Source organism: Rattus norvegicus, chromosome 3, assembly GCF_021556685.1.
Source record: "Rattus norvegicus strain SHRSP/BbbUtx chromosome 3, alternate assembly SHRSP_T2T, whole genome shotgun sequence".
Classification (NCBI taxonomy): Eukaryota; Metazoa; Chordata; class Mammalia; order Rodentia; family Muridae; genus Rattus; species Rattus norvegicus.
The window spans coordinates 48,844,976-48,857,367 of NC_141536.1; the positions used below are offsets into that span (position 1 = coordinate 48,844,976).

Below are 12,392 nucleotides of genomic sequence, written 5' to 3' on the forward strand. Positions count from 1 at the left end.
GGCAGGGAGAGATCTCTGCCTGACTAGGTGGCTACTGTCTAGGATGGTGTGAGAAATGTGTGGCTTGTCTTCCATTGTTAACTAAATTCCCCCAACTGAATATTATGCCAACATCTTTCACATTCTTGCCCACCCAGGAGGAGAGAAACAACCGTACAAAGCCCACAGTTAAACCTGTTATCCCTAACTCCATATGCAAACTCTAGGTGCTTGGAAGTTTCAGAAAAGCTTCGTGCAACCTTACAATCAGACTTCAAATCTCACTCTGATGAAAAAGCTTTCTAGAATGAACCCTTTTAATCTCTCCCAATCCACTATCAGGTTCCAATCCTGTCCCCCAAAATGTGTATATATCAGACAGCTATGAAGATTTCATTTTCTGGGAGCTGGAGAGATAGCTCAGGGGTTAAGAGCACTGGCTGCTCTTCCAGAGGTCCTGAGTTCAATTCCCAGCAACTTCATAGTGGCTCACAACCATCTGTAAGGGGATCTGATACCCCACATCTGGTGTACTCATATACATAAAAAAATAAATAAATCTTAAAAAAAATTTGAAGATTTCATTTCCAAAAGTCAGATATCATAGTTTCCGTTTGTAATATTGGGGACAGTAAGTTCCCTGTAGTTCACTAGGTAGCCAATCTGGGGAAATGAGTTCCATGTTCAGTGAGAGACACTGTCTTAACCAATAAGGTTGGAAGGGGGAGGTTACAAGATGGCTGTGATGACATGAATTTGTTCTCTGGCATGTATAGAAGCAGATAACAATTCTGAAAGCTGACCTCTAAACTCCACATGAAAATGAATGTAAATACCTGAGTGAGTGTGTGTGTGTGTGTGTGTGTGTGTGTGAGTGTGAGCTTGCTCACACATGTACACATTCATGTCCTAGAACCCATGAAGAAGTTTGAGGACAACTTCTGGTTGTAACTTACCATCTTCCATTTTATGGGTCTCAGGAATCTAACTCAGGTCCTCCAGCTTAGGAGCAAATGGCTTCATGTACTGAGCTATTACTCTGTCCCTGTCTGATTCTTTACAGCATTTTCCTTTGGTAAAAGGTTAGCCGTTTATGAAATGTGTATAAGGAAAGACACCATTAAATAGCAAACAAATAGTCAATCCCCTTCTCACCTGAAATTATAGTCCTACCACTTCCAATTAAGATTGATGTGAAAGTGATGCCTGTTGACACATGTACTCATCCTGGCTACCTAGTGACAATAGCAGTCAGGACAGGTGCAGTTTCAACCCTATTCTCTCCCCGGAACCCAAGAGGGAACCTTTGATATTCCCACTATACAGATGAGGAAACTGAATCCCAAGAGGAACAGTATCTCAAGAGCCTTCTTTAATCAAGGGAAACGTAGCAAGGGCCAAACAAATTCTCTTTCCATGCCTTTTTTGCAAAACTCTTGAAGTCTGTGTGGGCATAAGCCTCCAAAGACATTCGGATTTCACAAATTTGGAAGTTCCTACCTGTTTCTTCCTTGAATTTGATCTGGGGAAGAGGCCTGCTGACAGCACCGATGTAAGTGGAGAACAGCAGAGCTCAGGGAAGGGGTTAGGAATGGAAGGCGTTTCCTGAACTTCCAGATCTTTCGCTTTTCTCCTACACCAAGAGAACACAGGGAGTCATTTACATAAAACAGAATATAAAATGTAATTGCTGTCAGGGGGAAAGAGCATTGTTAAGGCTAATGTGTTTCACTCAGTGACAAGGCTAACACTATGTAAGTGTACAGGAAAGGAAGGGCTAGGATGCAGTATCCATGGGTCAAAATATGCCAATTACCACAAATAATTCTATAGCACCTGCCCCACCCCACCTCAGGAGCACACCCAGAAAAAGAAGGAGGAGGAGAAAAAAAAAACCTCAGGAGGCATGGACACTTCATTTCCTGTACTTAGGATTTTCCTGAACACCAACTCAGCCTACATCATGATTTATGCAAACATTACCCAGAGGAGTGTGCCATTTCCTGGCGCCTATTAAATTGACAAAAATCTGTAAGTTACATGCAGTGAACTCACACCCCCAGTAATTTTTTTACTCATCACTGCTGGAAGTTATGATTTATTAAATATAGATGTGGTTCATCTCACTTGGAAATTCATTCACAATATTGCCCACACACCGTCTGCTAATTTTTTCAAGTGCTTATAGATACGGAACATCAAGGCAGTGCTTCTCGGAAGGTAAGTCAATAGGATGTGCTAGCAGGAGTATACGCTAGGCCACTGGGGAGTTATTTTAACTTGACTGAAGTCAGAGTGCTTTGCGATCCTGACAAAGAAGCAAGAGTGGTATTTACATGCGTGACTGAAAGGGGCCAGATTCTTAAGCTGTTCTCACCTTTTTCTTTCCTAATGTACGACAACTCCAAAGGCACTTAATGCCCATTGCTGTGGAGATGAGAAACCTTGGAAAGCCTCTGTTCTGGTGGAACATAAAGACTGCTCAAATGTCGATCCCTGCTCTGCCTCTCCAGGGTCCTTGGAAGACTATCTACGTGGGAGGTGAACACATTCAAGCTTGGATTTTTGAAGCCTATAGTGTAGTTGGAAGAGGGCCACCCAGCAGCTTGGAGTGTAGCCTCCTGGTTCATACCAAAGGGCAAAGGCGAGACAGACGGCTCTTCACCACCCCCTGATGCTATTTATAACAGGGCACCTGGAGATCGCGATGCCCTGCTGACCCCGCGGGAGGCGGCTCCAAGGGAATTGTCTTCAGACACTTTTCCAAACTTGGTCGGGCTCGGGCACACACTCACCCCTGGGCCGCCTCCACACCCCAAAGCGGGTTGCTGACCCGGACACCCTCACGAAGCTTCCTACCTGTCCATGGCACCGCGGCGGGTCGCATCTGAGGCCGGGGACAGCGCGTGCAGTCCGGGGACCTGAGCCGGGTCCTGGGCGTCTCCCTTGCCCTGGGCAACGCGGCACACCTGCACTGCCAGCGGCGAGTCCTGGGCGCCCGCCCGGCCCGCGGCGCTCTGCCCATCTTGCAGGGACGTGGTCATGATCGTAGGCCAGGGGGTCTAGGGAGTCATCGACCGCGAGGCGAAAGCGAAGAAAGGCTGGGGTCCAGCGGTGCCGAGCGGTTGCAGGAAGCGAGCGCCCTGCAGGTGCGGTGGTAGGGCCGCCTGCGCTCTCGGCCGGGGCGGCTGGGACGCGGTGGGGCGGGGAGCGGGGGAGCGGGGGAGGGGTGGGGGCGGAGGAGGAGGGTGGGGACCGGGAGGAGCGGTGCGGGGGGCGGGGAGGATGGCGCGCCAGCCTGGCGGGCCCTGCGCGTGGCCCGGGCACTCGGGGGCGCTGGTGTCACTCTCCTGACGCGCGTGGACCTCGACCTCAGGCTCCCTAGGTCCCACTGTCGCCTTCCCAAGTGGGTGACCTAGCACAAGGCTGAATCCGGGAGTCCCAAGGGCCCAGTACCACTCTGGGAAGAGGACTCACTTCCAACCTGCATGGGTCCAGACAGAACTGATCCTTAGACCCTTCCGTGCCAGTAGGGTCACCGAGGATCACCTAAGCTGTGGTTGGATCGTTAAGACAGACCCCACAGTGCAGGAAAACCAGTGGGAAATCTTAAGGCTGTGTATACTCCATCCCCCTCCCCCTCCCCCTCCCCCTCTCCCACGATCTCTTTCTTTTCCCTCCAAGGCAAGAGATGGAGTGAGGTGAGGGAAAATCAGGGTTGCTGTCTTAGAAAAACTCCTTTGAACTGGTGAGAATTCTCAGTAAAACCTGAATGAATCCGAAGGTGCCTGGGATTATTAAAAGACTTTTTTTTTTCTTCTTTCTTTTTTTCTCTTTTCTTTTTTTAATGAGCATTTTCCTCACATTTTCCTCATTCTGCCTTGCTCTCCTAACTGTTCCCTGAGTCTTCTCCTTGTCTCATTTTATACATAAGAACACTGGGACCCCAAGCGATCCAGTGCCTTGTACTGCTTAGCTCTTAGTAATGGATGCAGTCGAACTCATCCCATAAGTTTCCGTCTCAACCCAGTGAAACAGGAACCACATTGTGTTCATCCAAGATGCAGCAACCGCACCCTGTAATCCCGACCTCTGTGTTCCTGCTTTTCATGAAGTGTCCCACATCCTGTGCACCCTGGAGGACTTTGAGATATGTTACACACTCTTTGCTCTTTGACCAAATTAGGTATCATCGGGTCCCGGCACCTGTTTCACTAAGTTAACCTCCACGACCTCTGCCCATGGCAAATAAACATCCCTCCTGAAAACGTGAGCAGTCCTTGTCCTGCCTGAGTATCTCTCCTATCAGGATGTCAGACCCAAACTCTGATGACAACCAGAGGTGTCATGCTTCATGGTTACAGCCCGGGGATTCCATGAACTGAGAACACCCGAGTCAAAAAAAAAAAAAAAAAAAAAAAAGAATATTCAACTTCTTTCCTAAAGTCAAATTTAAAACAGCATGAATGGCTGTGGCTTTGCGGAAGCTACGGTTTTGTAAAAGGCAGTGGCCAACACAGGAACAAATAGTGCTTTTCCTGGGGGATAGAACTAATACTAATGGTCTTAGCTAAAACTTAACAACCATGTATGCCTGGTAGACTCCTTGCTCGCACCTAGCCACCTTAATTATGGTCTGGATTATATGAGTGGGCTTCAAGTGAATTTAATGGCCAAACACTGTGTGATAGTTTGAATATGCTTGGCCCATAGGAAGTGGCACTATTAGGAGGTGTGGCCTTGTTGGCATAGTCGTCCAATTGCTGAAGGAAGTACGCATCTGTGTAGGCAGGCTACACAGGTCTCTTAGTGCTCAAGCTCCACCCAATGCAGAAGAGAGTCTCTTCCTGACTTCCTCCAAGAAGACAATCTCCTTCTGTCTGACTTCAGATCCAGATACAGAACTCTCAGATTCTTCTTCAGAACCTTGTCTGCCTGGATGCTGTCATGCTTCCAGCCATGATAATAATAGACTGAACCTTTCAAACTGTAAGCCAGCCCCCAATTAAAAGTTCTCTTTCCTAAAAGTTTCCTTGGTCACAGTATCTCTTCAGAGCAATAAAACCCCAACTAAGACAGACTGTTCTACATTAAAGCCAGTCCAGCAGAATCAAAATGAGGTGTGTATGTGTTTATAGATATCTTGAAAGAAAAACAATAAACCTTGCCATTATCATTATCTTAATTTTACCCAAAAGGCTTTGCAGTGTTTCTCAAATATAGTCTCTAAAAAATAATAGGGTATGAACATTGTCACAGAAGAGTTAATCAATGACTAAAGTTTGTCCCCTCCCAACACACACACACACACACACACACACAACACATACTCACTCACAAACAAATGCACTCTAATATGCATGTGCGTTTCCACACACTTTCTCTCTCCTCCTCCTCCTCTTACTCCTCCTTCTCCTCTCCCTATTCCTCCTCTTTGTCCTTCTCCTCTTTCAGCAAGAGAGTACTCTATTTTTATCTCCTGAAGCAAAGACTATGAAGAAATTTTATATATGTCTTAGCTCACTGGGAAGACCACTATCTACAGTGAGTTCTATTCAACTTCCCAGGAAATCTTCTTGACGTGAGGGAAAAGCCTTTGCTGATTCGAATGAGATCCCAAATATGTCTCCCCTCTCCAGGCATCCTTATAATTAGTAAAAATCAAAGAAATATCCAGACTCTATGGACCTCCTGTAAGCCCCATAAGTCAAAATTATAAGGCCTTTACAAGGAATTACACCGAGAAATAGAAAGGGGAATAAATCTCTAGGAATAAGATTCTAAACACTTTGTCCTGTATCAAATTAATTACCACCAGGATCTTGAATATTTGTACCAGCATTATCCAAATACATTTGAAGAAAAATGAAGCTGATTTCACTTCTAAGTTTGCAAGAAATTATTCTAAACCATGGACTATGTGTTATAAAAAGTATAGGACACTACCACAAGTAAACAGAGAGATTTTTCCACAAGAGGGAAGAGGGGGGAGGGGATGGTTATAGAGTCTTTTCTCCCTATAACTGACAAAGTTTTCTGAAACAATACAGCAGATATGTTGGTACCAGAATGGCTGATCTGAGTGGATTGGGCTCTCTGGATTTGAACCTGTCAACTTGGGAGGCAAGAGTCGGCCCAGTTCCTCCCCCACTGGAGCCCTTTCTCCCCTTCTACAATCTCTATCCTGCCTCCTGAACCCCCTGTCCTGAGTAACCCCAACCATCTTCCACTTCATCTTCACTCTCCTGTCTCCTGCTCATCAATCCCTTTATAGAGGGAAAGACAACACAGTCCCAGAAAAGAAATGCACCAGGCCAGTGCCCTGCCACTTCTCCCATGAGACCGTCATGGAAACCCTTCCTGAGTTTTGCTCTAACTATATATCCTCACCTAACCATGGTCAGTTAGGTTGTTTGGGTTTGCCCTTTATGCAGATGGAATCATTTGCTTCCGTTCCCTTTACATTCTGCTTGTGATGTTTCTCTCTGTGTGTGCATATAACCGTGAGCTCGCACTGCATTGCTAGGAAAATAACGAAATGTACACCACACTGTACGCATCTAGGGTAATTCAGATAGGCATCTAGGCTCTCTGCCATTCTGACTATAAGTAATACTACTACAGAGTTCATATTGTACCTTGGGTGGGCATATACAGACATCCTGGGTAGCAGCGGTATTCTGAGGTCATAGTATAAGGGTCAACTTTAGTCCATATGGCCAGTTTCCAAAATCATTGCAAGAATGGTCATCAGTACCATAAGCTCCACTGATTCTTCACAGCCCTTGACACAGGGCATATTATCCACATTATCAGAGTTTGCACAACAAACATTCTCATGACTCTAACAGCAATACTGGGGAGTAGAATTCAACTTAAAAAAATAGAACACACACACACACACACACACACACACACACACCCCATGCATGCATGCATGTGCACGACCATGTGTAATGGCAGTAGGCAAAGACAACTTGTTAGTGGTGGTGTTCTTATATCAGTCAGGGACAGAGCAGATGGCAGTCCTTTGTTCATCTAGCTTGGTGCCTGGCTTGGTGGCCAAAGCTGTTTTATGCCTAGCACACATAAAAATCAAAACCAAACAAAACATTCCAGACAGTCCATTGCAGGAGGAGGAAGACAGAGACCCCCAGACCTGCCCTCCAGCACACAGCATGGCAGTCCACCCTCTCGCCCCCACACCAGACAGCTCAGACTGAGCCACTTGGCCAGTCTGCAATAGAAGCCACTACAATGAGTGAGGACGTTGTGGTCAGATGGAGAGAAAGAGAAGTGGGGCAGCTGGAGCATTATGAAGAGAGATGGAACTAGAGACTTAAGGGTAGAGAGAGGTCGCCTGCTGTGAGTGCCCAGCCCCACCACCTGGGGCCATGGCTTAGCTACTGTTGAGGGCCATGCTGAGTATGTGCCAACACAGAGGCAGGGGTCAGTGTCCACAGCTTATAGTACCATTGGACAGCTGTTGGGAACCACCTGAATGTCCAGGGAGTGTACAGAACTGACCCTCGCCATCACTGGCTGGAGCACTGCCAAAAGCTGGTCCCATCTCTTACCTGCAGCAGCACTCCAGAGAGAGGGCCCTGAGCCTAACCCAGAAAGCACAGTGGAGCTAGCCCAGGTGGTGGGGGTGGGGGTGAGCCAACCCCAAGTATGGGAGCACTGACCCCAACACTTGTCTGCTGTACAATGGCACAGGCTCAGAAGTGACAACTCTACCACCACCCTTAACCACCTGCAGCAGTTGGTAGACCTGGCCCTGGGGTCAAAGGAGCAGGTGAGATAGCCCTGTCTCTCACTGGCTGCAGCCACTGGAGAGCAGGCCCTGCACCTTGCCTGGGAAACAGCATGGAACTAGCTTTGATGGCAAAGGCATGGGTGAGGCAGCTCTGAGGATTTGAGAGAGGGAGAGCTGGCCCAGCCCCTTGCTTGCTACTGTCCTTGGGAGAGCAGCCCTGAACCTTGACTAGGCAGCACAGTGGAGCTGGCCATGGAGGCATAGATGTCAATGAGCCACCCTTAGGACACGAGAGCAGGAGAATTGATGTCGCCTGCTGCTGACGGTGCTATATTGGGTGGCCTAGCCAGAGCAGTGCTGGGGAATTTTCCCTGGTAGTGCAGAAAAGAGAGATCTAGTGGGATGACCACCTAAGACCAGATCCAGGTTCTGAATTGACTCACCTCAAAATCTATCTCTGTCATCTACAAATGGATGGGACACCCGAAAGGGCCAGCCCTGCTGATCCAAAACTTCAGGATCCCCATGAAACAGGGCAGCAACAAGATAACAAGAACGAAGCTCACTGGGGACTCAAAACTGATAGTGGCACAAAAGCCAGAGATCTGAAAGCAAACCGATGACATATTGCAATGAACATGTGCAAGTCAGGATGTGCGGACATTGGGGTATACTATGGGACACACTGTGACACATGACAGTTTCCACAATGAGATGATTTCTATGCTTTGTTGCTTTGCTTTTTGTTTGGTGTGTGTGTGTGTGTGTGTGTGTGTGTGTGTGTGTGTGTGTGTGTGTGTGTGTGTGTTTTGAGGGGGAGGTTGCAAGGGAAAAGGCCAGATATGAAAGGACAGAGAAGGGCTGGGGTGCATGATGTAAGTTTTTAAAAAGCATGCTATTAAATGACAGATTGGCATTTTTTGTACACAGTCAACCTAATTTAGCAGCTAACATGGGAAAAAAATAACTATTGAAGTTTTCTTGTTCTTATTTTCATTTGGAATCAATTCACATCTTTTGCAAATTTTTATCATTGGTTATTGTGTTTTTTAAAAAAATAGTCTAATTTGTCTATTTAGTTTATGTGCATGGGCATTTTGTTTGCATATACATTCAGCCTGTGTGTGCCTAGTGCCCTCTAAGGTCAGAAGATGGCATCAGAACTTAGAGATGTTTGTAAGCTGCCAGGTGGGAACCAAACCTGGGTCCTCTGAAGAACTGCCAGTGATCTTGTCCACTGAACAAGATCACTCTTCAGTCACACTTGCCTCTTTAAAAACTCATTTATACATCTCTTTGTTTTTCAGTTTGCTAGCTCCCTGTCGTTTCCAAATTTTCAAAGCGTCTTCTTCCACTCTGGGGCTAACATTTTAGATCAGTGGTTCTCAACCTTCCCAATGCCATGACCCTTTAATATAGTTCTTCCTGTTGTAGTGATCCAACAATAAAATTAGTTTTGTTGTTCTTCATATTTGTAATTTTGCTACTGTTAGGAATTATAATGTAAATATCTGATATGTAACCTCAGTGTGGCGGTTTAAATAAGCATAGCCCAGGGAGTGGCACTATTAGTAGGTGTGACCTTGATGGAGTAGGTGTGGCCTTGCTGAAGGAAATGTGTCACTGTGTGAGTGGGCAGTGAGACCCTCCTCCTAACCTCCTCCTTTTCATAGTGGCCTTCAGATGAAGACATAGAGTTCTCAGGTCCTCCTGTACTACGTCTACCTGAATGCTGCCATGTTCCCACCTTGATGATAATGGACTGAACCTCTGACCCTGTAAACAAGCCCCAATTAAAATTTGTCCTTATAAGAGTTGCCTTGGGCATGGTGTCTGTTCACAACAGTACAAGCCTAACTAAAAGACCCTGTGAAAGAGCCATTCAAACCACAAAGGGGGCTGTGAACACAAGTTGCTTTAGATCCATTCGATCATCTAGGCATCTCATGGTAAATGGAAGTTTTAAAATATAATACAACAAGATTAGTTTATGTCAGGTTTACATTTTTTATATCTGGATAAAAAGCTCACCCATGTATTTCAGAAATTTATTGTTTAGCTCTAGCATTTAAACGTGACATTTTACTCAGGTTAAATTTTTTATTTTGTTTTTTTCATTTTGGTGTAAAGATGAGATAATATGACCAGATTTTTCTTCTTTTCTTTCACTCCTTTTTTTTCCCCAATAACACAGTCACAGCCACATTCAGTGAAAGAATAGTCTTCATATTTAAATGCTTATCTATTCATAGATCTATTCTTCTATTTGCTTAGTTGTCAAATTTGTCAATATCTTCATGTCCTGATTGCTAAGTTTTAAAAACAAATGTTAATAGCAGTTAAAGGAAAGCTTTTCTGTTCTTTCTCAAAGTTGACTTAGTATTAGATGAAATTCACTCCTTGAATTCTACACAGGCCATTTGGGACTTTGATAGGATTTCATTTTGTCTTAGTTATGCTTTTATTGCTGTAAAGAGACATCATGACCATGGCACGTTTCATAACAGAAAGGATTTAATGGGTGCTGACTTGCAGTTTAGTTTAGTCCATTATTGTCACCATGAGAAGCAAGGCAACATGCAGGCCGACATAGTGCCAGAGAGGTAGCTGAGAGTTCTCCAGTGACATTGGACCTAGCTTGAACACCTGAAATCTTAAAGTTGGTCCCCAGTAATACACTTCCTAGAAGATCCCATCTACTCCAACGAGGACACACTTCCCAATAGTGACACTCTCTGTGTCACTATGGAGAGCATTTTTATTCAAATTTCCACACACTTGATCCGTCTCAATTTGGTTAAAAATTATATTTTTATTAATTTATTCTCTTTACATCCCAATCGCAGATCCCAGTCCCTTCTCTTCTCCCACTCCACCCTCACAAATCCCTCCATTCACCACCCCCTCTCATTCTCCTCCGAGAAGGGGAAGCATCCCCCTTGGATATCACCCAGCCCTAGGACATCATGTTGCAGCAGGACTAATTGCATTCTCCCTTGAGGCCCAACCAGGCAGTGCATCTAGGGGCATCCACAGGCAGGCAACAGAGTCAGAGACAACGCTCACTCCAATTATTTGGGAATCCACATGAAGACCACGCTGTATTTCTGCTACTAACGTGTTGGGAACCTAAGTCCAGCACTCACATGATCTTTGAATGGTAGTTCAGTCTCTTTGAGCCCCCATGGGCCCAGTACATCTTCTTGTGGTGTCTGTCATTGACCTCTCCAGCTCATTCAATTCCCAACTCTTCCACAAGACTCCGGAGCTATGCCTGATATTTGGCTGTGGGTCTCTGCATAAGTTTCCATCCACTCCTGGATGAAGCCTCATGGGAGACAGTTATGCTAGACTCCTGTCTGCAAACAGCAGGGTATTCTAAACAATGCAAGGGGTTGTTTCTTCCATGGAATGGGTCTCTAATTGCACCAGTCATTGGTTAGCATTTTCCTCATTTCCACCATCTTTATCCCTGTACATTTTGTAGGCAGGACAGATTTTAAGTGAAAGGTTATATGTTGGTGGGCTGCTGTCCCTCTCCCTACAGGAAGTTGTCACTTCAGTCTACATATTTCCAGCTGCTAGGAGTCTCAGCTAGGGTCACCTCCAAAGACTCCTGGGAGCCTCCTCCATCACAGGTGTCTAGCTAATCCCAGAGATGACCTCCACCAATTTCCTTTCTCCCAGCCCTTTTCTACCCCCTCCCCACACCTGATCCCCATCCCAATTTCCCTCCTTACCCCCTCTCCTATCCAGTGCCTTTCCTCCCTCCACCCCCACTGTCTACTTTATTTCCCCTACTGAGTGAGATTCACAAATCCTCTTTTGGGTCCTTCTTATTAATTAGTTTCTTTGCTTCTGTGGATGAAGATTGTAGCACGGTTATCCTATACTTTGTGGCTAATATCCACTTATAAGTAACTACACACCATGTATTTCTGGGTCTGGGTTACCTCACTCAGCATGATTATTTTCTAGTTCTATCCATTTGTGTGCACATTTCATGATGTTCTTTTTTTAAAGGCTGAAGAGCATTTCGTTGTGTAAATAACCCACATTTTCTTTATCCATTCTTCAGTTGAGGAACACCTAGGTTGTTTCCAGCTAATGGCTATTACAAATAAAGCTGCTATGAACATAGTTGAGCAAATGTCCCTGTGGTATAGTGGAGCATCTTTCCAGTATATACCCAGAGTGGTATAGGTGAGTCTTGCTGTAGAACTATTCCCAACTTTCTGAGAAACTGCCAAATTGGTTACCAAAGTGCTTGTATAAATTTGCAATCCCACCAGCAATAGAGGAGTGTTCCCCTTGCTCCACATCCTTGCCAGCATGTGCTGCCACGTGGATTTTTTATCTTAGTCATTCTGATGAGTGTAGGGTGAAATCTCAGTCATTTCTATTTGTATTTCCGTGATGACTAAAGACATTGATAATTTCTTTACGTGCTTCTCAGCCATTGGAGATTTCTCTGTTTAACTCCGTACCCCATTTTTAATTGGGTTATTTGGTTTGTTGTTGTTTTTTTAATTGATATGTTGGTAATTTCTTGAGTTCTTTATATATTCTGGATACTAGTCCTGTTGGATATAGGGTTGGTAAAGATCTTTTCCCGTTCTGTACGCTGCTGTTTTGTTCTATTGATGGTGTCCTT

General features: G+C 45.3%; 1 protein-coding gene across 1 annotated transcript in view; it reads right to left on the bottom strand.

Moving 5' to 3' along the window:
- The window catches only part of Grb14 (growth factor receptor bound protein 14), a 115,945-nt gene extending 112,782 nt beyond the window's left edge, over positions 1-3,163 (bottom strand). The window contains 2 exon segments of the mRNA NM_031623.3: positions 1,480-1,612; positions 2,839-3,163. Of these exon segments, the coding sequence (NP_113811.2) occupies positions 1,480-1,612; positions 2,839-3,023 (318 nt within the window). The 5' untranslated portion in view covers positions 3,024-3,163.
- Between the last annotated feature and the right edge of the window lie 9,229 nt (positions 3,164-12,392).